The 22,843-nt window shown below is 38.3% G+C and overlaps 1 protein-coding gene across 1 annotated transcript in view; it reads left to right on the top strand.

Annotated features, from left to right (window-relative positions):
- The window catches only part of GTF2E2 (general transcription factor IIE subunit 2), an 80,041-nt gene that overhangs the window by 42,554 nt on the left and 14,644 nt on the right, over nucleotides 1-22,843 (top strand). Inside the window, exons 4-6 of the mRNA XM_017535912.1 lie at nucleotides 2,344-2,451; nucleotides 4,589-4,771; nucleotides 9,659-9,752. Of these exons, the coding sequence (XP_017391401.1) occupies nucleotides 2,344-2,451; nucleotides 4,589-4,771; nucleotides 9,659-9,752 (385 nt within the window). The remainder of the gene's footprint in view (nucleotides 1-2,343; nucleotides 2,452-4,588; nucleotides 4,772-9,658; nucleotides 9,753-22,843) is intronic.

Below are 22,843 nucleotides of genomic sequence, written 5' to 3'. Positions count from 1 at the left end.
GTTCAGGCAATTCTCCTGCCTCAGCCTCCTGAGTAGCTGGGATTACAGGCACGCGCCACCATGCCCAGCTAATTTTTTGTATTTTTAGTAGAGACGGGGTTTCACCGTTTTGACCAGGATGGTCTCGATCTCTTGACCTCGTGATCCACCTGCCTCAGCCTCCCAAAGAGCTGGGATTACAGGCGTGAGCCACCGCGCCCGGCCTGCCTATGTTTTTTTAACATACTTTTTTCTTATTTACTTTAAAAATATTTTATTTTTTAGAGCAGTTTTAGGTTCACAGCAAAATTGAGTGGAAAGTACAGAATTCTCATCCATTCTCTGCCCATCCCCCCACAGCTTCCTCCACTGTCAACATCGTGCACCAGAAGAGTACATTTGTGACAATCGATGAACCTACATTGACAAATTACCCCTCAAAGTCCAGAGTTGACTCTTAGTGATGTTCTTTCTGTGGGTTTATACAAATATATAATGACCTGTGTCTACCACTATAGTATGCTACTAAGTATTTTCACTGCCCTAAAAAACCTTAGGGCTCTGCCTGTTCCTCCTTCACTCCCCCCAACTCTTGGCAGCCACTAAACTTTTTATTGTCTCCATGGTTTTGCCTTTTCCAGAATGTCAGTAGTTGGAACCATACAGTATGTAGCCTTTTTAGATTGGCTACTTTTTGTTAGTACTATGTATTTAAGGTTTCTCCATGGTTTTTCATAGCTTGATAGCTCATTTCTTTGTAGCACTGGGTAGTATTCCATTGGCTGTGAATACCACAGTTTATTTACCCACTCACCTACTGAAGGACATCGTGGTTGCTTCCAGCTTTTGGCAGTTACGGATAAAGCTGTAACAAGCAACTTTGGGAATTTTTGTATGCACATGAATTTTTTGGCTCATTTGAGTAAATGCCAAGGATCATGATTGCTGGATTAATTGAATGCTAAGAGTGTTTAGTGTAAGAAACTGCTGAACTGTCTTCCGCAGTGTACCATTTCACACACTCACCAGCAATGAATGAGAGTTCCTGTTCCTTTGCATCCTCTCTAGCTTTTGGTATCTACGTGTGTGTGTGTGTGTTTTCATTGGATTGGCATGATACATAGGTTTTTTAACGTATTAATTTGTCCTGGACATCTTTTCAATTTAGCACATAGAGAACTTTTACATTTACTTTATGAACATCTGTATAGTAGGATGGATGTGCTGTGGTTAATCGTCTTCTATTTATGAGCGCTTGGGTTATTTCTAGTATTTTCCATTTAAACAATGTTACAGTAACCATAAGTCACTTTCCTGTGGTGCTGGTATATCTGTAGGGTGAGTTTCTAGATATAAGATGACTTGGTGAACGTTGAGTGTCTTTTCATCTGTTTAAGGTCATTTATTTTTAGTAATCTGTGTGTTTCTGTCTTTGGGCTTTCTGTTAGCTTTTTTTTTTTTTTTTGGGACGGAGTCTGGCACTTGCACCTAGGCTGTAGTGCAGTGGCATGATCTCGGCTCACTGCAGTCTCCTCCTCCTGGGTTCAATCAATTCTGCCTCAGCCTCCTGAGTAGCTGGGACTACAGGCGTGCACCACCATGCCCAACTAATTTGTTTTGTATTTTTAGTAGAGACAGGGTTTCACCATGTTGGTCAGGCTGGTCTTGAACTCCTGACCTCAGGTGATCCACCTGCCTCGGACTCCCAAAGTGCTGGGATTATAGGCGTGAGCCACTGCGCCCAGCCTTTTTTTGTTTTTTTTTGTTTGTTTTTGAGATAGAGCCTTGCTCTGTCCCCCAGTCTGGAGTACAGTGGCATGATCTCAGCTCACTGCAGCCTCTTCCTCCCAGGTTCAAGCGATCCTCTTGCCTCAGCCTCCCTAGTAGCTGAGATTACAAACATGCGTCACTATGTGCAGCTAATTTGTTTTGTATTTTTAGTAGAGATGGAGTTTCATTGTGTTGGCCCTGCTGGTCTCGAACACCTGACCTCAAGTGATTCCCCTGCCTCAAGCCTCCCAAAGTATAATCCCAAAGTGCTGGGATTACAACTGTGAGCCACCATGCCTGGACTAGTTTGTTAGGTTTTTGATGTTCTTGAAATGTTAGGCAGATTAGCTCTTTGTGATATGAATTGTATATTTTTGTCAGTTTATCATTTGATTTTATAGAGCGGTGAGTCTCAATCCAGTACTGATTTCAGAGTCTGTGCTCTTCATCAGTATAATTATTCTACCTGGAATAATACATGTTTTTCATTCCTGAAAAGATTTATGTATGAAAAGATTTGTATACATGTAACTATGATTTAAGGCATCTAGCATTTTAAAATTATGTTCTAATAACAATTTTTTCACTCAATAGACACGGCATCAGCGAGGAGATACGCATCCTCTAACCTTAGATGAAATTTTGGATGAAACACAGCATTTAGATATTGGACTCAAGCAGAAACAATGGCTAATGACTGAGGTAAGAACAGGTTTAAAACATTGTTAAAAAATTATTTGATTATTAAGAGATTTCCTGTCACTATAATTTTTTTTTTTTTTTTTTTTTTTTTTTTTTGACAGAGTCTTGCTCTGTTGCACAGGCTGGAATGCAGTGGCATGATCTCAGCTCACTGCAGCCTCAGCCTCCCGAGTAGTTGGGACTGCAGGCGTGCGCCATGATGCCAGGCTAATTTTTGTATTTTTAGTAGAGACAGGATTTCACCACGTTGGCCAGGCTGGTCTTGAGCTCTTGCCCTTAAGTGATCAGTCTTTCAAAGTGCTAGGGTTACAGGCATGAGCCACTGGGCCTTGTCTAGAATGTTTTTAATATGGTGAAATCTGATAATGGTTTTTGCTTTTTCTTAAAAGAAATCGTGTAGGGTTGTTTTTTGGATGTACACATTTATAATACTGATTTGTTGGTTTTCATATACTTTTATGTATGTATTTATTTCATAATGTTAAAGGTAAACTTCTGTGTAAAAGTTGTAAAGAAGTCAATGTACCAATTCCACTTATGTTTTTTACAGATTAATTAATGCTTAGTTTGAATTGCCAGATTTATAATTTGTGTGCTTTTAAATTGAATTGTTTTTGTTTTAGAAAATTTTAAAGCATTAGGTACTGCAGGGATGGGAAGACATTTTGTTGCACAATTACTGCTATTATGACTTTATGTGGGGAAAAAAGTCATGAAGGCTGTATGAACACATACCATTTGAAGAAACCCCAACACATTCAGTGACCATGCTAATTTGGAAATGAATAGCGTTTAAAAATTCAGATGTTTACCGCTTTTGAATTTAAATATGAAGTGAAAACTAAGAAGACAACTTTCTAGGACCAGAGATAGATTCTAGAAACCAAATATAAAATTACTAACATATAATTTATTTGTTTTTTACCATGAAAAATATAGGTCTTGACTTTTATAATGTAACATGACCATTAATCAGTATCATTGTAGCCCATTGTATTAGTGATATACAGACAATGATAATCCACATTTAAATTTGCTGGTTTACCTAACCTTGAGATTTCATAGACTGCCAACATATAGTTATCAATTACTTTGATCATTTTACTATTCTGTTCTCCCTTTTTTCTTCTTTCTGTGTTTCTTCTCTCTCTCCTTTCAGGGCAGGCTGGCAGCTGCAGAAGAAAATATATAGGGATGCTCTTTCTTGAGCTTTCTTTCTGATATTAGCTGTACAACAGAACTGACTAGAAACATATTCAGTAATTCCTGCATTCCTACTCAGTTTCATTTTCAAGCTGCCATTATAGGTAAAGTTCTTGTATGCGCTAGTCTGGTCCTTTTCAGTTCCTTCCACAGCTGCCAGTGCCAGTTGATAGCAGGTGGGGAAGACCATTGACTAGTAAGGGTAATGTCCCTCCCGTTATACATAATGCCAGTATGTGATAAGCTATACTTAGTGGGTGGAATAGGCACTACTCAGTTTACTTTGTTAATATTAGTGGGTGTTTTATTGATTTGTACCCATTTTGACTTCTAAAAGAATATGGATTTAGCTTTTTTCAAAGCAGTTCTGTTAAAATGGCTTATTTCTCTTCAAATAATTTAGGTAAATAATACACTTTCCTTTGTAAAAAGTGAGCACCAGGCCGATCTGTTCTGGAATCCTGGATGTCCAGGATTTTAGGCCTACCAGTTTGTATTCATAAGGTACTTTTAATTTGTCACTGTTTTGGCTACTGTTGTATTTTAAAATAATTAGTAGAATTAAGAATGTATATATGGGCTGGGTGAGGTGGCTCACGGCTATAATCCCAGTACTTTGGGAGGTTGAGGTGGGTGGATCACATGAGGTCAGAAGTTCAAGAACAGCCTGGCCAACCTGGTAAAACCCTGTCTCTACTAAAAATAAAAAAAAGTAGCTGAATGTGGCAGTGTGCACCTGTAGTCTCAGCTACTCGGGAGACTGAGGCAGGAGAATAGCTTGAACCCAGCAGGCGTATGCTGCAGTGAGCCGTGATGGCACCACTACACTCCAGCTTGGGAGACGGAACAAGACGGTTTCAAAAAAAAAAAAAAAAAGAATTTAGTATTTATGTTTCCATTTGTTAATATATTACCATTTTTATCACGGTTACAGGCTTTAGTCAACAATCCCAAAATTGAAGTAATAGATGGGAAGTATGCTTTCAAGCCCAAGTACAACGTGAGAGATAAGAAGGCCCTACTCAGGCTCTTAGATCAGCATGACCAGCGAGGATTAGGAGGAATTCTTTTAGAAGACATAGAAGAAGCACTGCCCAATTCCCAGAAAGCTGTCAAGGTAACTAATCTCTCTTTTCTTTCTATGTCTTGATATAATTTGAATGAATAATGACTTCTTGGTTTTTAAAATATCAAACATTTAACAGTTGTTTTTAAAGCTTCCATTATATACAAATGGGGTTATAGTGAGCCACTTGAAGATTTGAAATTTATCTTGTGCCACCGAGCAGGAGAGGGAGCAGCCATCTCTGTGTAACTTTAGTAGGTTCCTGTTGTTGTTGTTGCTGTATGATTGTGACACTGTTAAGGATATTTATGGAAAATTTTCCTCAAAGGCAAGAGAGTTTCTCTTGTAAGCTGTGTTTGTAAATAAGAGCATCTTCTATAACACTAGTAGATGTTCCTTACCTGAGGAACTAGAAGTATTAAACACAAAAGCACTGGTTAATAACCTAGCTCTTTTGAAGTCCTGAAGGGGCTATCTATGTGTCTGGTAGAGGACTTTTGGCCCCGTTCCCCAGCCATGTGGAAAGGGCCTAATTCCCGAAAAGGAAGGCCCTTCCTCCCCCACAGGGAGGGTCCCTTATCTCACTCTATCCTGGCGGGACCCAAGACCAGCAACCTTCCCACCCAGCGGCCCACTGAACCAATCACCATCCGCCCCACCAGCTCTCCCGTAACCTCCCGTCCCACAAGCTCCCGCCCGGCAGGCTTCCTGCCCAGCAATCAACCTAGCCAATTACTACCTGCCAGGTCAGCTCTCCTACCGCCCCAGGCCCTCTGTCCCTATAAAGTCGACCGAACAAAGAAAGCGCGCGCGATTCGTCGCCCGGAGATCCCAATAAAGTCGGTACCGGCCACCACGTGTCCTGCCTCATGTCTACTGGGGGCCTGCCTCCGTGGGTTGGGGTCCCACAACCAGGGGTCGCACACTATGAAAGTCCTATTGATACAGATTACATTTCCGGTTTAAATTTGAAACGTACTGGAGAAAGCTGCTTGTTTCCATTTGTCACAGTTGCTACTGATTAATGTCAGCTTATTAAGCAGGTTCATTCTTTTTGCTACCTGTAGAAGAAAACTTGCCCCTTTATCTCCTCTGCTTCTTGGTAATGGAATTATACATGTCAGACCACCTGATATTGTACCACAAGTCCCTGAGGCTCTTTTTATTTCAATTTTTTTTTTTTTCTGTTCTATTAATCCATTGTCAAATTCACTGACTTTTCTTCTTCACTTCCAACTTGTTAAGCCCAGCTGGTGTGTTTTTTAATTGTAAGCCCATTGAATAGTCTTAGTCTTGGTACCCCATGTGGAAATTCATTTGACCATATATGTGAAGGTTTATTTCTGGGCTCTCTATTCTGTTCCATAGGCCTATATGTCTTTTTTCATGCCAGTAGTACATTGTTTTGATTAATGTAGCTTTTTTTTTTTTGTGGAGATAGAGTCTCACTCTGTCACCCAGGCTGGAGCGCAGCAACCTCTGCCTCCGGTTCAAGTGATACTCCTGCCTCAGCCTCCCGAGTAGCCGGAGTTACGGTATTTTTAGTAGAGATGCAGTTTCACCATGTTGGCCAGGTTGGTCTCAGACTCCTGACCTCAGATGATCTGCCTGCCTTCGACCTCCCAAAGTGCTGGGAATACAGGTGTGAGCTACCACACCTGGCCTGATTAATGTGGCTTTGTAGTATGTTTTGAAATCAGGAAGAGTGAGGTCACCAATTTGTTGTTGTTCAGGATTGTTTTGGCTTTGTATTAGTCCATTCTTGCACTGCTATAGAGGAATGCTTGAGACTGGGTAATTTATAAAGATAAGATTTAATTGGCTCATGGTTCTGCAGGCTGTCTAGGAAGCATGATGCTGTTGTCTACACAGCTTCTGGAGAGGTCTCAGGAAACTTATAATCATGGCAGAAGTTGAAGGGGAAGCAGGCTCATCTTACATGGCCCAGGAGCTGGGATTACAGGTGCCCGTTTCCATTTTGAGAGTGTGGGGAGGGTGCCACAGACTTTTAAATGACCAGATCTCACGAGAACTCACTCTCAGGAGAATAGCACCAAGGGGGAAATCCATCTTCACAATCTAGTCACTTCCCACCAGCCCTACCTCCAACATTGGGATTACAGTTTGACATGAGATTTGATGGGGACACAGATCCAAACCATTTCAGGCTGTTTTTATGGTCCCTTGAAGTTTCATATAAATTTTTGGATGGATTTTTCCATTTCTGCGAAAAAATGCCATTGGGATTTTGATAGGGATTACATTGTAACTGTCAATACTACCCAAAATTATCTACATATTAAATATGTATCTACATTTGAAATCTTCCTGATTTCAAAGCGACATTAATCAGGCCAACCTGTATTCCCAGTACTTTGGGAGGCTGAGGGCAGGCGGATCACTTGAGGTCAGGAATTTGAGACCAACGTGGCCAACATGGTGAAACTGGGTAACTGTCAGTACTACCCAAAGTTATCTACATATTCAGTGTAATCCCCATCAGTTAATACAGTTATTAATTGTAACTGCATTAAGTTTTTAAATACATAAGCACAGAATTCTTATCATTTATTCATGTCTTTAATTTTTTTTAGCAGTGCCTTCAGGTTACTTCATTTATTTTACGTATGTACAATTTTACTATCTCTTTATCTGAAATGCTTGGAACCAGAATTGTTTTGCATTTTGGATTTTTTCAGATTTGGGGATATTTTCATTATACCAGCTGAATATCCCAAAGCTGAAAACCTGAAATCCAAAATGCTCCAATATTTCTTTTCTTTTCTTTTCTTTCTTTCTTTTCTTTTTCTTTCTTTTTTTTTTTTTTTTAAGACGGAGTCTTGCTCTTTCACCTTGGCTGGAGTGCAGGGGTATGATCTTGGCTCACTGCAATGTCCATCTCCTAGGTTTAAGAGATTGTCCTGCCTCAGCCTCCCAAGTAGCTGGGATTATAGGCACCCGCCACACGCCTGGCTAATTTTTGTATTTCTAGTAGAGATGGGGCTTTCACCATGTTGGCCAGGCTGGTCTTGAACTCTTGACCTCAAGTGATCCTCCCAGAGTGCATGGATTACAGGCGTGAGCCACCATGCCCATCCCCCCAGTAAGTATTTCTTTTGTATGTCATGTTAACACTCAAAAAGTTCTGGATTTTGGATTTGAGATTTTGGGATTTGGGTTACTCATTCTGTAGTCATCACTTTTTACCACCTGGATCTAGTGGACTGTTACTTTTATACTATTTTAAGCCGTTTCATGAATAATTTACATGAGTAAGAATAATGGAATGATGAAAACAGCTTTATTAGAGGTTTTATTAAGAATTTAACTCCTGTATCAAGTAAGTTTCGGCAAACACACATCGAAAAGAAGAAGGAATACTATCACATATCCTTTTAGCAAAGTGAGATGATAAAGATTCTTGTCACAAAATATTGTGTGATAATCTTCCAGTTGAATAACGGGATGACAATGTCATTTCCATTTTGTATTTAGAAGCATCTTGTTGACTTGTTGATTCTTAAGCTTGAGATTATTCACTTGTGTTATTGTCATCTAAAGATCATAGCTTGAGACTTTATTCGTATGATGAATTTTTACCAGATACTCTAGAGTGCTGCTATTTGACTTTCTGCATTCATATTTTGATTCATCTAATAATTGTGAAATGTCCTTTGTCAGTTTTCTTGTCTTTGCTCTCAAGGGTAGAAAATAACAACATTTTTTTGTCAGGTGTGCTCAATGAAAGTTAAAAAGACAAGAAGACGACTCTTCCAATCTTTTATATGTTATTGAAAAGGTGTAATGTAATACTTTGGGCAATGCGGTAAGCAAACAGAAGGATGCCCATGATATTTTGCCATTGCATCACATTTCTAGGTGATTTAATCATTCTTCTGTTTTCTTACTATTTTAGGATTTTAAAAGCACAAATGGAAATAATTGATGGGTAATGATGAGTAAGTAGCAAAATATCTCAAGGTAGAGGAAAAGTAAGAATACCAAGATTCCATTATGCATCTTAGATTAGTAAAAGAGTCCCATGGACCCAAATAGTAATTGCAACAAAGATTGAATTTTATTCTGTTTTAAGTGAAACACATTTTCTTTTTGTTCTTTGGAAGACATCTAAGAATACAAGTTGTGAAATACTAATTTTTTAAAAATAGAACTTCTGGGCGAGGTGGCTCATGCCTGTATTCCCAGCACTTTGGGAGACCAAGGTGGGTGGATCATGAGGTCAGGAGTTCGAGACCAGCCTGGCCAACATGGTGAAACTATGTCTCTGCTAAACAAAAAGTTGGGTGGGCGTTGTGGCACTTGCCTGTTGTCCCAGCTACTCAGGAGGCTAAGGCAGGATAATCGCTTGAACCAAGGAGATAGAAGGTTGCAGTGAGCGCAGATCGTGCCGTTGCACCCTAGGCTGGGCGACAGGATGAGACTCTGTCTCAAAAAAAAAGAAAAAAAGCAAACCAAAAACAGTGCTCAAGAAAGAAACTCTAAAACTAAAATTGGGGCTTGGTGGAGTGGCTCATGCCTGTACTCCCTGCACTTTGGGAGGCTGAGGTGGGAAGATTGTTTGAGCCCAGTAGTTCAAGACCAGCTCTGGCAATATAGTGAGACCCTTTCTCTAGAAAAACTTAAAAACATTAACTAGACATGGTGGCAATGCACCTGTGGTCCCAGCTATTCCAGAGGCTGAGGTGGGAGGATTGCTTGAGCCTGAGAGGTTGAAGCTGCAGTGAGCTGTGGTTGTGCCACTGCTCTCCAGTCTGGGTGTCTCTTAAAAACAAAACAAAAACTAAAATTGGGTCCAGTGGACCCTATGGTGGTACACTGAGTGGGTTAAGGAAATGAAAGTCCTTTATTGTGTGAAAATTTTTTTTGGTGAGGTAATTTGGAGTTAACTGAAAAATTTTTGTTTTATCTATCTTTAAGGCTTTGGGGGACCAGATATTATTTGTAAATCGTCCTGATAAGAAGAAAATACTTTTCTTCAATGATAAGAGCTGTCAGTTTTCTGTGGATGAAGGTGAGTCTTTCTGTATTATACTTTCTTTAGTTTGCAAGTATATTACAATTTTATGGTGATAAAATTTATATTTGTAATACAATTATAATTTAAATCCTACTGGTTTTTTAGCATTATCATCTCTGAGAACAGAGCCAGTGGCCCCTATGTCTAACATATTGTTTCTTAGAATGCAATTTGAAATATGTGATTTGAAAGATTTTAGGTTAATTATACTTAACATCTCAGTTCAGGATTTCTTATGTTTGTAGCTCAGCTGTGCCAAACGAGTTTGTTTCTTTATTTTTATACTTTTACAAATATAAGTTCATATCCTGATACAAAAGCTTGTTGCAGGATAGGAAAAAGAATAAACTTTTATTGATGAATGGTATTCTCTTACCTTATGAATCTTTCAGTTATCAAATTGAATAGGAAGGAGATGATGTTTTTCTTTTTGGAAATGTGGAGTTGGATGCTAAGCTGTATGTCAGGTCTCTTACTAAATGTACAATACCTATATTTGGACTTTAGTTTTAAATTTTGGTCAATAACTTGTCATCATTAAACAAAGGTTTAATGATGAAAAATTTCTTGTTCAAGTAGAAATTGCCATTTTAGCAAATGTAATGGTATTTTACTGTAAATTTGTATTACTGTGGAAGTTTTATAAAATGGCAGGAAAATAATTGAATATCAGTTTACTTATAAAATTTCAAAATAATGAAAATTAACAGTAAAATACTAAAGTACATAGAGCAAAATACTAATAAACTCCAAATGTGAGACTATTGCTGTGGCCTGCCTGGTAGTCCTATTGGCTCTTCTGTATGGCATTAAATAAAAGAGATTCTACTGAATTAGTAATTTTGTATAACAAATATATTTATAAGTCTTATCCCTCTAGTAGCGAGTAAATGTCTTGATTTTGATTTTGTGATTTGTGCAGTAACCTTAAGTTTTCCTTTTGTTTTCTGACTATCTGACTGTAGATATCCAGGCTTGTGGTTCTGGTAGATAGGGCTTTAGTTTGCCCGAAGTTGTTTTAGGAAATTGTATTTTTGTGAAAATCCCAGTTGAGTACCTTACAGGGAATTGGTTGATAATAAATATTAATTAAATAAAAATTTGCGGCAGTATTCCAGTTGTTTGATGGTGCTGTTTCTAATAAGCTTTTGTATATAACACAGCAAGTATGTAGTAAACTTATCCATTGTAGTGATTGGTGCCTATTGAACAAAGACTTCAGCACTGCTTGGCAATTTTTATATTGCTTTTAGACTTCGTTACTTGGAACGTTGCCTTTGCTTTTAAAAACATTTAAGGCTGGTCATGGTGGTTTCTGCCTCTAATCCCAGCACTTTCAGAGGCCAAGGCGTGAGGATCACTTGAAGCCAGGAGTTCAAGACCAGCTTGGGCAAAAAAGTGAGACCCTATCTCTACAAAAAACATAAAAAATAGCCAGGCTTGGTGGCACATGCCTGTGGTCAACTATTTGTGAAGCTGAGACAGGAGGTTAGATTGGTTGAACTCAGGAGCTTGAGGTTGCAGTGAGCTGATCGTGCCGCTGCACGCCAGCCTTGGTTGAGTGAGTGACAGAGTGAGACCTTGTTTTTTTTTTTTTTTTTTTTTTTAAGTTTAAAAACCATTTAAGATATTTCTGAGCTTAAAAAAAAATACTCCTCTAAGAAATAACTGATTCCTTTATTCTTAGGCATAATTGACTCATTTTGGAAAATATTTGCAATACTTAAAAAAAACTTACAAGTATTGCAAGTTCAGAGAGTAAAATGCTGTAATAAAAGGCAGACATGCCTTTCCCTACTCTAGCTTTTCTTTCTTTTGTGGCAGCTACTTAACTAGTTTTATTTTGGGTTCTTCAGTTTGTTCCCAATTGCTAAATATGCTTATGCTATTGTTTCTTGTTTTTTTTTTTTTTTTTTTTTTTTTTTTTTTTTTTNACTTTAAACATTGTGTGACTTACTGTCATTTCTCTTTCCTGTACTTATCACTCCTCTCCCAATATAGTTATATCACTAGTTCAGTTTTAGTTTCTCCATCATTTACTTTGATGCCTTCAACAAACATCATATTTAAATGTTCTCGGTGGGAATTTTAGTGTTAAGTCTGCTCTGCAGATGGCAGCATAGTGTAGAATGTCTGTTGTGTAAAAAGATGTCTAACTTGAGGCAAGTGGTTGATAGGAAAGAGATTGCAGTAGCTTTGTAAGAGTGCACATGAAACTCTAGAATTTCTAAATAGTATTTCTTTGGGGTTATTTGAGGAATACACTGTTTAGCAGTGGGAGGCTCACATGTAATCCACACACTAGGCTGTCACTGTCCCTTGTGTACCCTTTCTGTGGATACCATTGTTTTAACTTTGCTCTGCTTTTTCCTGTTTGTGTATCTTTTATCTGTATTTCCTTAATATTATCGCCGTCATTTTATTTGGCCTTTGTCATTTTATATGGCCTTTGTTGGCCTAAACTCTTTCCTGTTTCCTTATTACATGGCTCATAGGGGCAAAATGAGTTTTCACTTTTCCCCCCTAGAAAACAATAACAGTGTAGCAGTACATAGAGTAAAATCGTAACATTAAACATTAAACTCATGCATCACATATGCTGGAGTTTAATATTACTATTAAACATGCATCACATATGTGATACATGTCCTGTGATAAAATGCTTGTTAGTAAAATCTTACATAATCAGGAACGAGTTCTGTAAGTAATTTGATGTTTATTCTTTTAGTTTGCTTTCTCAGCGTTACAAATATTCCATAATGATGTATGGCTGATTAGTACTCCACTGTGTGTACCTGATTAATGGGTTTTAAAATATTTAACAATGCTGAAGCAAATACCTTTACGTAGCTTACACATTGGCTATGTATTTTTTATGAAGTAGCCATAGAGATCAGGAAGATATTGCAGAAGTAAATTGAGAAAATATTTTTGCATCTTTTGAGATCTTTGTTGTTGCTAACTTATTTAATTTATGGTGAAATGGACTACTATGTTTCTTAGTATTGAACCATCCTTATACTCATAGGATAACCTTTTTTTGGCTTTACGTATTTATAGGTTTTTTATATTAGTGTATTTAGGACACTAAATATGGTTTCAGTATGGTCAGTTTTCTTTTTTGTGTGCTTTGTCAGATTTTAGTTATGGTTATTATGCTGGGTTCATAAAAAGAAAAGTTTTTCTTCCCCTCCCCACTCATTTCTTATGAGAATAGTAAATTCCTTAAAAATGTGGAAGCATATACATCTGGCTTGTTGCTTTCTTGGCAACATTCTTAATGTTTTATTTGCTTATGTCTTTAAGTTTTCTATCTTGTGAGTCAATTTTGATAATTTGTGTTTTCCCTGAAAATCATTCATTTTAAAATTTCAAATTTAATAGTGTGCGATTTTATAGTGTAGCCTTAGGACTTTATTTTCTCTTTTTATTCCACATTTTTTGTATTTATTCTTTCTTTGTTTCTTTGTGAACTACTTATTTTTGTTGTTTGTCATGTTTTCATTTTAATAGAAAATACAATCTATCAGCTTTTCATCTATATACATATTTATTTTTTGACTGCTTGATCTAAGCAATGACTGAGCAAACATCAGAATCTCTCACAACTTTTACTTTTTTTTCCCTGATATTTCCTGGAGTTACTGCTTTGTTATATTTTCAAGCAGAGTTTTTAGTTTATAAATGTTCTTGGCAGTCATAGTTTAAGAATTGTGTTCAAAATCATTATAAAGTGTCTCTTTTGGTTGTATTTAATGTTCTTTTCCTTGAGGTCCGGCTTTATCTCATCTGAGTCTCTTAACCTCTGGCTTTTTAAAAATTTGATGTATTTTGCCCATCTTTTAGCCTCTCTCTGTATTTTTGGTTTTAGGTGTTTCCATAGAAGGCATACCGCCGGCTTTAACTTTTGAATCAGTTCCGTCATTTTACATTTACTGTCTTTATTATGTGTTGTAACCTTCCCATCATTTACTTGGAAATGGTATAATTTCTTTTCATTCTTTTATTCTTGGTTGTCTTTTTATTTCCTTGTTGACAGTTTCTGGGATTTTTGTTATAATCTATTAATGTTTATTTGTAAGCCTGTTTATTCAATAAATATTTAATGATCTCCTGCTAAGTGCCCTAGTCATTTTGCTAAATATAGGGTATAAGATTGCTCAGTCCCTGTCTTTCTGGAGCTTCCATTCTGAAGGGGGGCAATATACAAAAATTGAAAGTCTTGCAGATTGTGTGAAATGCTAGTAAGGAAATAAATGAGCTCTGTGGTAAGGTGGGGGTGGTGAAGTTCAGATACAACCTCTGTAAAAAAAAGGTGAACTGAACTAAAACAGGATAAATGAGGTGGAGCTAGCCTTGCCAGGAGTCAGCATAGTGTCCACGTGTGGGACTGTAAGGCAAGCATCCAGGCAGGGGGAATGACAAAGACTGTAGGAAGGCCTTTGTTTTTTTTTTTCTAGAGTGGTTTTTGTTTCACCAGATTCAATGAACATTTTTTTTCTTTTTTGTTTTGTGGTGAAGTTTCACTCTTGTTGCCCGGGCTAGAGTTCAATGGTGCAATCTCTGTTTACCGCAACCTCTGCCTCCCTGGTTCAAGCTATTCTTCTGCCTCAGCTTCCCTAGTAGCTGGGATTATAGCCATATGCCACCATGCCTGGCTAATTTTGTATTTCTAATAGACACGGGATTTCTCCATGTTGGTCAGGCTAGTCTTAAACTCCCAACCTCAGGTGATCTGCCCGCGTCGGCCTCCCAAAGACAGTGAACACTTTTTATAACAAATGCTTTGTAACATCATCTTTGCACTTGTGAAATTAAGTTCATAGATAATATAACCTACTGATAAACATACTTTCTTAAAGAGTCAGTGTAATCCCTAAGTGCAGTGTAAAGGAGAAGTAAAAATATGTTTTTATGATTTAAAAATTTATTTCAGCCAGACGTGGTGTCTTAGCCTGTAATCCCAGCACTTTGGGAGGCCTGGCTTAGGCAGATCACTTGAGGTTAGGAGTATGAGACCAGCTTGGCCAACATGGTGAAACCCCATGTTGGGGTTTCTACTAAAGGTACAAAAATGAGCTGGGCATGGTGGCACATGCCTGTAATCCCAGCTACTTGGGAGGTTGAGGCACAAGAATTGCCTGAACCTGGGAGGTGGAGGTTGTAGTGAGCCGAGATCATGCCACTGCACTCCAGCCTGGGTGACAGAGCAAAGCTCTATCTCAAAAAAAAATTTTTTTTTCAAAAATGTATAAATGTTCAAGCAGTTATCCTAGAATGCAAATGGAATAGAAATGAAAGTCACTATGAAGATGATAGCCACAGATGGTCTAATATATGTGATGTATTGGCAATTCAGATTTCATAACTGGTGTTTTCCTTAAGTGGTAAAGAATTCTTGGTAAAGTTCTGAAAAATACAAAGTACATTTCTTCTATGATTTATCACGGTAAATAATTCTGTATTGTGCGTACAATAAACATTGTATATTCCTAGAAAATGTGTATTAAAGTACTTTATGTTAAACAGAATTGGGTTTATAGGCTCAGATTACTATTATAAACTGGTATTTTTCACTGATCTGTGTCCCCCTTAAGGAGGATGGTGGAAGTTAAGCAGGGTTTTTGATGTTGGCAGTGTTAACATTTGGGGTGGAGTGATTTTTTTTTGATGCGAGGTGGTCCTGTGCATTGTACGGCATTGATAGCATCCCTGGCTTGTTTAGATACAACAGGAAGCTCAGCTTCCCTGCAGTGTGACAACCAAAAGTATCTCCAGACATTACCAAATGTTCCCTGTAGAACAAACTTGCCTTGCTGGAAACTTGGTTAAGGGTCCAGTTTACGTTGATAGAATAGAGGAAAATTGAGACTCACTGTCTCCAGACTCCTTTGCCTGGCTCTTGTCGTTCCGCATACTTGATGGTGGAAGGAAGATCATAGTGAATGAGGTTGCAGTCCTTAACCTTCCAGGCTGTGGGGATAGGATGACACAGGAAGCATAGTTCAGCTGTTTGCATTTTGTCATTTTGGTGTTCACATGGTGCTGTAGAGACACCAGAGGGAACGGCCACATGCAGGAACCTTGGGTAAGGTGCCACCAGTCTTTTAGTTGAAAGTGCCAGTATTACGTAAATCAGTAATAAAAAACCAAAACAAAACAATTTTTTGTTAATGATATAAGGAATGTGTGTTTCCAGGGAAGACCCATTGAAAATTGACACAGGTTTTAACATTCGTCTCCCCCCTCCCCTTTTTGTGCCTCAGAATCCTTTATGCTTTGTGTTGATGCAGATTTTCGTTTTGTTCCACTAGGTGGCAACCTTAGCCACAGAGAGGAAATCTCGAGTGCGCACACTTCCAGGCACACCGAGGGTTCTGTCTGTAATAGAAGCCTTGTCCTGAACTGAAATATAGCTCAAGTGAGGAGGGAGTTGATTGTGTAGTAAATTTTTTAATCCAGTGTAGAAGTGAACACAGAGTAGTTGGACCTAGGCATGCATCTTATTTTTCAAAGGCATTTCTTTGCTTAAATCAAGAGCTTATTCATTTAAAGGTGATATAAATGTGATAGTGAAGAGGTCAGTGCTGAGGAATTAGACTGTAGGTTTTATCTTTTTTTAATTTTGTGTTTTATTTTTTTACTCTACAACAGATTTACTCACTCCATGTAGTTTTTATCTTCGTTCGGCCCCTTACTAGCTTAGGCAAGACACTTAACCTCTCTGAGATTCCTCATCTGTAAAATAGAAATAATAGTATTGTTACTCATTGTCTTTGAGGATTAAATGAGGGAATATAAATAAAAGTGCTTGGAACTTGGAACAGAATCTGGTAGAAAGTAAGAGCATGGTAATGTTAACTGTTATTAGTATTGGAAAAATAAAATGGTACCCACAGTGCTAGTTGTTTTAATTCTACTTAGCTGGTTACTTGCTTATCTATCTGGTCACTGACTCAGTGGTTTTATAGTTTTGTATTTGTTTAAACAGATAGCAAAGAAACAAAGCCAGTTTAGCAGTCGCAGGCCACATTTGCGCTTTTTGCAGTGATGTTATTGCTTTTGGTATTCTGATGAGAATTCCAGTGTCAGTCTTTTTCCCCATTACTGGTACCTTTTTTCTTACTGGAAACTTAAACAATTTCACCTTTATCTTAAGAATAAAGGATTCTTGTAGTAGCTACCACTTTTGAGTCCCTGATGTGGGGCTGATGCTGCTTTAGATTATTTTAAAAATGGCTATGTGGTATTCTATTTTGTTGATATACTCTAAAACAGTTTTTTTCTGGCGCATTTCCAGACATAACTTCACAGATGGAAAGTTTTTTTTGTTTGTTTTTGTTCTGTTTTTTTTGCTTGCACTGTTGCGTAGGCTGAAATGTAGTGGTACAGTCTTGGCTCACTGCAACTTCTGCTGCCTAGGTTCAGGAGATTCTCCTGTCTCAGCCTCCTGAGTAGCTGGGATTGCAAGTGTGCACCACCATGCCCGGCCAATTTTTTGTGTTTTTAATAGAGATGGTGTTTCACCAAGTTGGCCAGGCTAGTCTTGAACTCCTGACCTCAAGTAATCTGCCTGCCTCACCCGCCCAAAGTGCTGGGATAACAGGCGTGAGGCACCATGCCCGGGCCAGCTTGCTTTTTTTTTTGGTATTATTTTTTGCTCTATCATGTTATAAATAGTGCTGTGTGTACATTTTCTTGAGGTTGAATTGCTGGATCAAAAGATAGACATACTTTTAAAAATACTAATGCCTTACCAAATCTCTATAGTAAAATTAGACCAATTTATACCTCCACAGTAGTAAATGAGAAGGAATCTGTTTCTTCATGTCCTCACAAATGCTGATTGGGTGTTTTTACTTGACTTTGCCAACCTCATAGAACATAAAGATTATCTTGTTTTTATTTTATTTTATTAATTTTTATAAACAGAGAGAGAGCCTGGCTCTGTTGCCCAGACTGGTCTTGAATTCCTGGGCCAAATAATCCTCCTGCCTTGGCCTCCCAAAGTGTAGGGATTACAGATGTGAGCCACCATGCTTAGCCAAAGATTGTCTTGTTTTAAAAATTCATTTTCTTTCACTCATTTTATAAAATTAAAGAAAACCAGGTTATTTCTGTTTGTCAGCTGAACATTTTGTCCCCACATCTGTTAAAAAGTAATTAAATTTGAGATCCTGTGAGATTGTACCTCTAAAATTTGACCCTGTGTTCCAGTATTCATCTTAAGTATTTATGCAGCTGTGATACATTTACGTAGTAGATGTCATATTTAAATATTGCTACAGCATTGTGCTAAGGAAAGGCAGGGATTAAGTATACATGTTTTATTTTAAAAAATTGAAGAGATTTTATTTGGGACTTTTCTCTGAAAATAGCCCCAGTGACTTTAAGCAAAAGTAAATAGTTAAATAAAAAATTTTAAAGTGTACTTTCAATTCCATTGTGCCATTAAAATGTATACTGTTGTGTATTCTTTTTGGTTGTACGTTAATATGCAGATCAGCTTTCCAGGCCATTGCTGCCACTATTTATGTAGGTAATATTACCTCTGTGATTGTGTCACAAGAGGCCTGTGGTATATAAGCTTATGTGCATATCAGGTAGAAAAGCAAAGTAATTTCAGTCTTCAAGGAACTGAAATTTTACAGTGCGAGTAAGCCTTGGTAGAAAGCACAGTGAATGAAATCAACCCATGTGTAAAAGGTACGTTTTTCATATGTACTTTTTCCCATTTTGCCTTTATTGTTATATAGATAGAAGTACACAGTTGAGTTGTTACACAGATATGTAACACCTATTCTACAGAAATACAGTTTTCACATGTTGATAAATTAGAAGTTAACCCATTGATCAAAATACCAGAACTATTCCTTTGTATGATATAGTTTCTTCAGCAGCTATAATAATACATTTGACATGTAAAATTCTGTTTATTGTATACATTTTAAAACAATAATTTTGCATATTTTGGGATTACAGAGGTATTTTTATTTCTGAGCTGGAAGTTTGACCTGAAATTATTTTCTTTCATATATGCCTGTAGTTAGCAAAGCTAGTCACATTCATTACATAGCCTTTAAAGTTTGGCTAAAAAGCAGGTAGTTGGGGACTTTTAGCTTCTACTTAGAATGGAGAAAGCTAGAGAAAGCATTGTTCCTACACTTACAGCAACAATAAACCCCAGAAACCTGCACGCTGATAATCTTCTTGAATTTATCAGTTAGCTGGGGTTGCAGGACAATGACCCAACCTAGACTGTAAGGAGAGACAGGCATGTCTCCCCCCATGGAAAGGTGAGCCATGAATGCTTGTTTACCTGAGACAAAGTGAACAGCATGCAGGAGAATTCAGTTAAAGTTTAATGAAATTAGTGTGGACCAGTAAGAAAACAGAGATCGTCTCGGGGGCTTCAGACACAGGGGAATTTGTATCCACTCACAGGCTCTTCTCCACAGATTTCATATATGCTTACAAAAAGGATTGAGGCTGGGGTGTTTGTACTGAGAAAGTGTCCCTTACTGTTCCCCCTGGAGGAGGGGGACACTAGATCATTTTGGAAAGACACGAAGACTTGTCTGAGTCCTTCTTCCCTTCTTTGCTCCTATAAGGGCCTTAAACCACTGTGGAAAGAGAACAGAAAAAATCCTTTGTCCTTGGCGAGGGACAGGAACATGCGCTAGGCCCAAAACTTTAGCGGAGGAGAAAGGGCAGGAGCACTGAGAAGGCCACACCCTGGGCACCAAGGAAGACAGTGTTTGCCCAAGACCAAGGCTTAATCCTAATGTCAGAGAATCTTCCTGCCCATATGAGGCTAACAGCTGTGGACTGACAGGTAACAGTGGAGTTCTGTGAAAGGTGCAAGAGCCTGGAGACAGGCCAGCTCAGATGCAGTATAAAAGGAAGACCAAAAGCTGAAGGCCAAACAGACACTGAGGAAAATATCCTCTGGCAAACCAGCTGCTGCCCTAACACAGTTTGAAGCTGGTGGTCCGTTGTGGGGTAACCATAGCAGCAATAAATTCCAGACCACGCTCTTGTCCTGACAATAGATTGACTCAACCTCTACACACTAACGATCTGGCAGAAGGAAAGGCGGGCCCATTTCCCAGGCATAAGAACTATTTACCGCAGTCTCAGCTGTCCTACAGAGGATATCCTGCTTTGAGAAAAGCTTTTGAGGCATAAAAAGAAGGAAGGAAGAACAACACTCCATTGAGACAGGACATTTTTAAGACCAAATTCTTTGGAACTACCAGACGTGGAATTGAAAATAACTGTTTTTTATGTTAAGATCTCTAGTAGAAAAGGCAGGCAACTTGTATGGTCAGGTAGTATATTTCAGTAGATAGAGACAGTAAGAAAATAAAATAAATCCTGAAAATGAAAATGACAGTGACATAGATGAAAAATGTCTTCAACAAGCTCATTATTAAACTTGGCGTAGGGATCAGTGATTTCTGAGAGTATACTGTTCTAATGTCTTTACACCACATATGAAATGCTATGAAGTCTGTGAACTTGAATACAGCTGAAGTGTGAAAAAAATAGTGCAGAGCACCCATGAGCTGTGAGACAATATCAAGTGGTCTGAATGTGTAATTAAAGTCTGAGAGGGAAAAGAGAAAGAAAATGGGGCAGAAGAAGTACTTGAAGATATAATGACCAAAATTTTTTTTAAAGTAATGATGGACACCAAAGAGCTGAGAAGCTCAGAACACAAATGGCTCATACCCCAAACCAAGCATATGACAGAAAAACACCGAGGCATGTCATAGTCAAACTGCAGAATATGAAAGAAAATATTGAAGGCAGTCAGAGGAAAGAGACTAATTCCAGAGGAAAAAAATAATTAAAGCAGAGTTCTTAATAGAAACTGTGCAGACTCAAAGATAAATGCAGTACATCTTTTTTTTTTTTTGGAGACAGAGTCTCCTTCTGTTGCCCAGGCTGGAGTGCAGTGGCGTGATCTTGGCTCACTGCAACCTCGCCTCCTGGGTTCAAATGATTCTCCTGCCCCAACCTCCCGAGTAGCTGGGACTATAGGCATGTACCACTGTGCCCAGCTAATTTTTATGTAGCACATCTTTAAAGGGCCAAAAGGGAGAAAATCCTTTCAACCCAGAATTCCATACACAGCAAAAATAATCTTTTCCTTTTCTTTTCTTTTTTTCTTTATATATGGTCTCACACTGTGGCCCATGCTGGAGTATAGTGATGCAGTCTTCGCTGACTGCAACCTCTGCTTCCAGGGCTCAATTGATCCTCCTATCTCAGCCTCCTGAGTAGCTGGGACTACAGGTACATGCCACTACGCTCAGCTAATTTTTTGTATTTTTAGTAGGGATGTGTTTTCACCATGTTGCCCAGGCTTGTTTTGAACTCTTGGGCTCAAGTGATCTGCCCTCCTCAGCCTCCCAAAATGTTAGGATTACATATGTGAGCCACTGCACCAGGCAAAAATAATCTTCAAAAATGAAGGAGAAATACTCTCTCAGAGAAACAGAAATAGAGAGAATTCATTGCCATCAGACCTGCACTGCTGGAAATATTAAAGGAAGTTGTTCAGGAAGAAGGGGTATGACATTAGACATTTGGATCTGTACAAATAAGTGTCTTGGAGCTAGAGTTTTTATTTAAAAATATTTTTTGTTTTCTGATTTCTCTGAAAGATTAACATAAATCAAAAATATTAGCAATATATTTTGTGTTTTGGGCATAGTATGTGAAATAAAATGTATGACAAATTAGCTCAAAGGTCAGAAAGGATCAGTAATTAGGAGTATACTGTTCTGATGTCTTTACACTACATATGAAATGCTATGACTTACTCTAAGCTAGGCTTTGATTATTTATATATGTTGTAAAACCGGGTCAACCACTAAAAACATTTTTTAAAGTATAAATAATAAGCCAATAGTGGAGATAAAATGGAATCATACAAATATATTCAGCTGATCTAAGTGAACACAGAGACAGAAGGAAAAAACAGGGAGTAGATAGAACAAATAGAAGCAGCGATCAAGATGATAGACTTCATTCCTAAATGTGTTAAATGAAAATGGTCTGAACACACTGATTAAGACAGATTTTCCAGTTGGTTGCGAAAGCAAGACTCTAGTGTATACTTTTTTTTCTTTAAAGATAAATTCCTGCAGCCATCTATTGTATACTCTCTATAAGAAACTCACTTTAAATGTAGACAGATTAGGCTGGGTGCGGTGGCTCACCCCTGCAATCCCAGCACTTTGGGATGCTGAGGTGGACGGATCACCTGAGGTCAGGAATTCGAGACCAGCTTGGCCAACATGGTGAAACCCCTGTCTCTATGAAAAATACAAAAATTAGCTGAGTGCGGTGAATGCACCTATAATCCTAGCTACTTGGGAGGCTGAGGCAAAAGAATCTCTTGAACCCAGGAGGCAGAGGTTGCAGTGAGCCAAGATTGTACCACTGTGCCCCAGCCTGGGTGACAGAGCAAGACTCCATCTTAAAAAAATAAAAATTAAAAATAAATGTAGACAGGTTAAAAGTGAAAGCATGTAAAATGATATACCGCCCAAACACTATCAGGGGAAAGCTAGGGTGGCTATATTAATATCAGACTGAGTAGAATTCAGAGCCAGGAAAATTACCAAGGATAAAGAAGGTTGTGGGCTCAGCATGGTGGCTCATGCCTGTAATCCCAGCACTTTGGGAAGCTGAGGCAGGAGGATTGCTGAGGCCAGCCTGGGGAACATGATTCAATCTCATCTCTACAAAAAATAGAAAACTCAGCTTTGTCTGGTGGTATGCACACCTGTACTCTTTGCTACTAAGGAGGCTGAGGTGGGAAGATCACCTGAGCCCAGGAGTTGGAGGTTGCAGTGGACCGTGATTGTGCCACTGCAGTCCGGTTTGGGTGATGGAGCCATGCCTTGTCTCAAAAAAAAAAAAAAAAAAAAAAAAAAAGACATAATGATTAAGGTATCAATTCTCCACGAATACTTAATAGTCCTAAATACCTAACTAACAACAGGCCTCCAAAACATATTAATTAAAAATGAATAAAACTAAAAGGAGAAATAGATACATCCACAGCTAGA

Source organism: Cebus imitator, unplaced genomic scaffold, assembly GCF_001604975.1.
Source record: "Cebus imitator isolate Cc_AM_T3 unplaced genomic scaffold, Cebus_imitator-1.0 Scaffold5, whole genome shotgun sequence".
NCBI classification, from domain to species: domain Eukaryota; kingdom Metazoa; phylum Chordata; class Mammalia; order Primates; family Cebidae; genus Cebus; species Cebus imitator.
Note: the sequence above shows the minus strand (reverse complement) of the source record. Positions and strands in the feature narration are given on the sequence as shown.